Genomic DNA, 2,955 nt, shown 5'->3' on the forward strand with positions numbered 1-2,955 from the left:
GGGGGGGCAGCCCCGCGCAGCCGACTTGAATAAAAATGATGATAGCGGTGCAATGCATGCCGGGGCCCCCATCCCTCTTTCTCTCTCTCTCTTTCACCTATGCAGCCGCCCCGTCACTCGCAGCCGGTCAGCTACAACAGATTGCAAACGCTTTGCGCGACATTAATCGCCGGACTAGGTCGATATCACTCACTGGCGTTTCCTCTGTTCGTTTGTGTCCACATGTCTTTCTCCACACACAGCGCGTCGAACTTGGTGACAGAGCAGAGCTTTAGTCCAGCTGTCGTGTGGGAGAGAGACAGACATGTAACACATTACTGTGGAGAGAAAGTGAATCAAAATCAGTAAAGTCTAAGAAGTGTATTTCAATAATAAAACCATGAAAGTGTGTCTAAACAATTGTATTAAAAGAACAGGCAACAAATTGATTGATAATGCTCAAGTGAGAGAGAGTTTCATTGTTTTTCGGCCAATGGCAGTGCTCAAGTGATAGCTAGGGTAACAAATAACAGTCAATGTAAATTTCTCATGACTATTTTATTGTGACTTTGCAAACAGATCTTGATGAAAGATTTTCAATCTCATATGCAAATTGATTTATTCCAAGAATAAATTCTTGCTAATCAGGAAGGTTATACATATCTAACAGGGATTCAGCTGCCACCTGGCGGTTGTCTGCCTGGAATTCAGCCCAATCTTTAGACTGCAGCACCTGGAAAAATTAATTAAAACAAAAAATGTAGGGAAGCAAACTTAACTGATTCCGGCTAAAACAATTAATGCTTATAGCAAAAATAGAGAGAAGAGCTCAAAAGTACTTTTTACCTCATCACGATGGGATTTAAAGAACTGAAGGGCAATGCTTCTGAGTGACGGACTGCTGTTTAGTATTACACTAGTTTTCAACAAGTCACAGAAGACTGATGCAGCAGGTTTGTTCTGAGAAACTAAACTCTGTGGAAGTCGCTCTGTTATCTCATCACACAAATCTGTGACCAAGTACCTATCTGCAGCTATGAGAAGCTTGATCATATCAACATCATCCCCAAGATCCCCCGTGTAGATGTAACTGCAAGACAAAAGATAAAGATGAAGCACACCACATTTAGTGATGCAAATGAAGATACTTAAATATTAATTTTGGCAGTTGAACAACAGTAATAAGCATCTTTATGCTTTTAATGTCGGACAGAACTGCAAAATCTTAAGTTTAAGAATCTGCTGTTATTGGTTTTATTACTTTTGAGGTACAATCTAGATTGTGTGTTAGGTGCCAATATCTTACTTGATCATCTCCTTCAGGACTGGTAAAGGTAGGTCGATAGCAACGCTATCTCCATCCCATTCCGGCTTGAACTTAACTTTGAAGTACTCGCTGCGAGCAGCCAGGATAATACGATGGGCAGCAATCTCATGCCCCTCTGAACAGAGCTTAACATCTGACATTAACCCCGAGTTAAATAAGGAACACAGACTCTTTGACAGGCGGGCAGGGCCAGATGCAGATAGCTTAGGATGCTCAGGTATCGGTACCGACTGGGTGACTATAACATGAAAATTATAGGAAAAGCCATACTCATGCAAATAATTACGAAATGGTACAAGACGATCCATTAAATATTGCTTTTTGAGAAATCGATTGCCATCACTCAATTCACAACTGCTGTCATAGTCAAGCTCATCGAAACGTACGCCGCCTCCCCAAGTAACAGCTCTCTCTGATGAAGGGTCATTCTGGTCCGTAGCTGTACAGAACACTTTAATTCGGTATCCGCCAGATATATTTGGATCTTGTTGCACTACTTCTACGACGTGCAAGTCGATTGTCCAAGACCAGAGGCCATCAGACGATGTAAAAGGAGGAAGTTTGGTTGAGCAGTTAGGGGACGGAAGCGGAAGCATGACACACCCAGAGGCCGTGGATTTGCAACGATCACTCTGCTCCAGCGACATCTGGAAAAACAAATAGCCAAAAATAACTAAATGTCCTTCCAGAAAATTTCCGAAAAAGTGGCGAATCTTAACGTAATGGTCGTGTCACACCTGTTCTTTTTGCAAGACTCACTATAACCTCTAAACAATGACACAGGTTTCATGAAAAAGAATAAAACATTCGGACACGCGCGCCCCGGCGGATAGCAGATAACAAACCTTGGAGCATAAAAAGTAAAGGAAAGGAGAGAGAACTTCTCGGTTCTTGGCCTTTTTTCCAAAGTCAGCTAGAGGATAACAATAACAATAGAAAGGACAAGTGCGGTTCACGCTTGGGGAACTGGCACCTGGCCTGGCACTACTGAACGATACGACACAGAACGATAGAGTAGTGTGTAGCTTCGTCACCAGAGCGCGCGTTTGCCTATCTACGGGGCGTAGCGCCGTAGGCTATAGTAGAGCGAGTAGGCCGAACCGCCCGCACCTGCGTCTTGGGGACCGTTCATATACTACGTAGTTCATTTTGGGGGAGGGGGGGTTCCGCCTTGCACTACGGTCGGTCACGGAGGGGGGGAGGGGGGATAGGCGCTGGTCACGTAGTATTCATCAAACTCCCGTTTTGCACCACCAAAACACGGCGTCGTTTCCTCTAATTTGTTCAAGGGCTCCCCTTTCGACTAAAATTTTGTCCGTTTGGGAGCTAGAGTGGGTTTTTTGACGAAAATACGGTGAAAATGACTACGCTGTACGTAAAGACGTACAAGGAGGCGCCAAATCAGAAAATAACATAGGAAGTACTACCCCTAACAGCACATTCTAAATCGACAATTGTCTTCGGATTCACCGTATCTTTAAAATTTCTGAAGCTATTCTAGTTTCGCTGTTGTTCCTGTTCCTAAAACAAAAACAAATGTTAAAAAAAATTGCTGAAGAAAATAAATAATTGAAATTCTTTCCTACCCTATTTGTTGATGTAATACATATCTCGTATTTCAACTCGAAAAGTCATAAACCGTCGTTTCC

At 43.1% G+C, this 2,955-nt stretch overlaps 2 protein-coding genes across 3 annotated transcripts in view; one reads left to right on the forward strand and one right to left on the reverse strand.

Annotated features, from left to right (window-relative positions):
• Positions 1–2,955, forward strand: part of LOC113203073 (synaptotagmin-3) — a 64,971-nt gene that overhangs the window by 10,560 nt on the left and 51,456 nt on the right. The window lies entirely within an intron of this gene.
• Positions 519–2,143, reverse strand: LOC113203051 (TD and POZ domain-containing protein 3-like). Its single transcript, XM_052265399.1, has 4 exons — positions 2,044–2,143; positions 1,286–1,953; positions 826–1,069; positions 519–712 (listed from the first exon to the last, which is right to left on the reverse strand). The coding sequence occupies exons 2-4, from the start codon at positions 1,951–1,953 to the stop codon at positions 620–622; spliced, it is 1,005 nt and encodes a 334-aa protein (XP_052121359.1). The 5' UTR covers positions 2,044–2,143; the 3' UTR covers positions 519–619.

The sequence above is a fragment of the Frankliniella occidentalis genome, unplaced genomic scaffold, assembly GCF_000697945.3.
Source record: "Frankliniella occidentalis isolate FOCC.00 unplaced genomic scaffold, Focc_3.1 Scaffold26, whole genome shotgun sequence".
Taxonomy (NCBI): domain Eukaryota; kingdom Metazoa; phylum Arthropoda; class Insecta; order Thysanoptera; family Thripidae; genus Frankliniella; species Frankliniella occidentalis.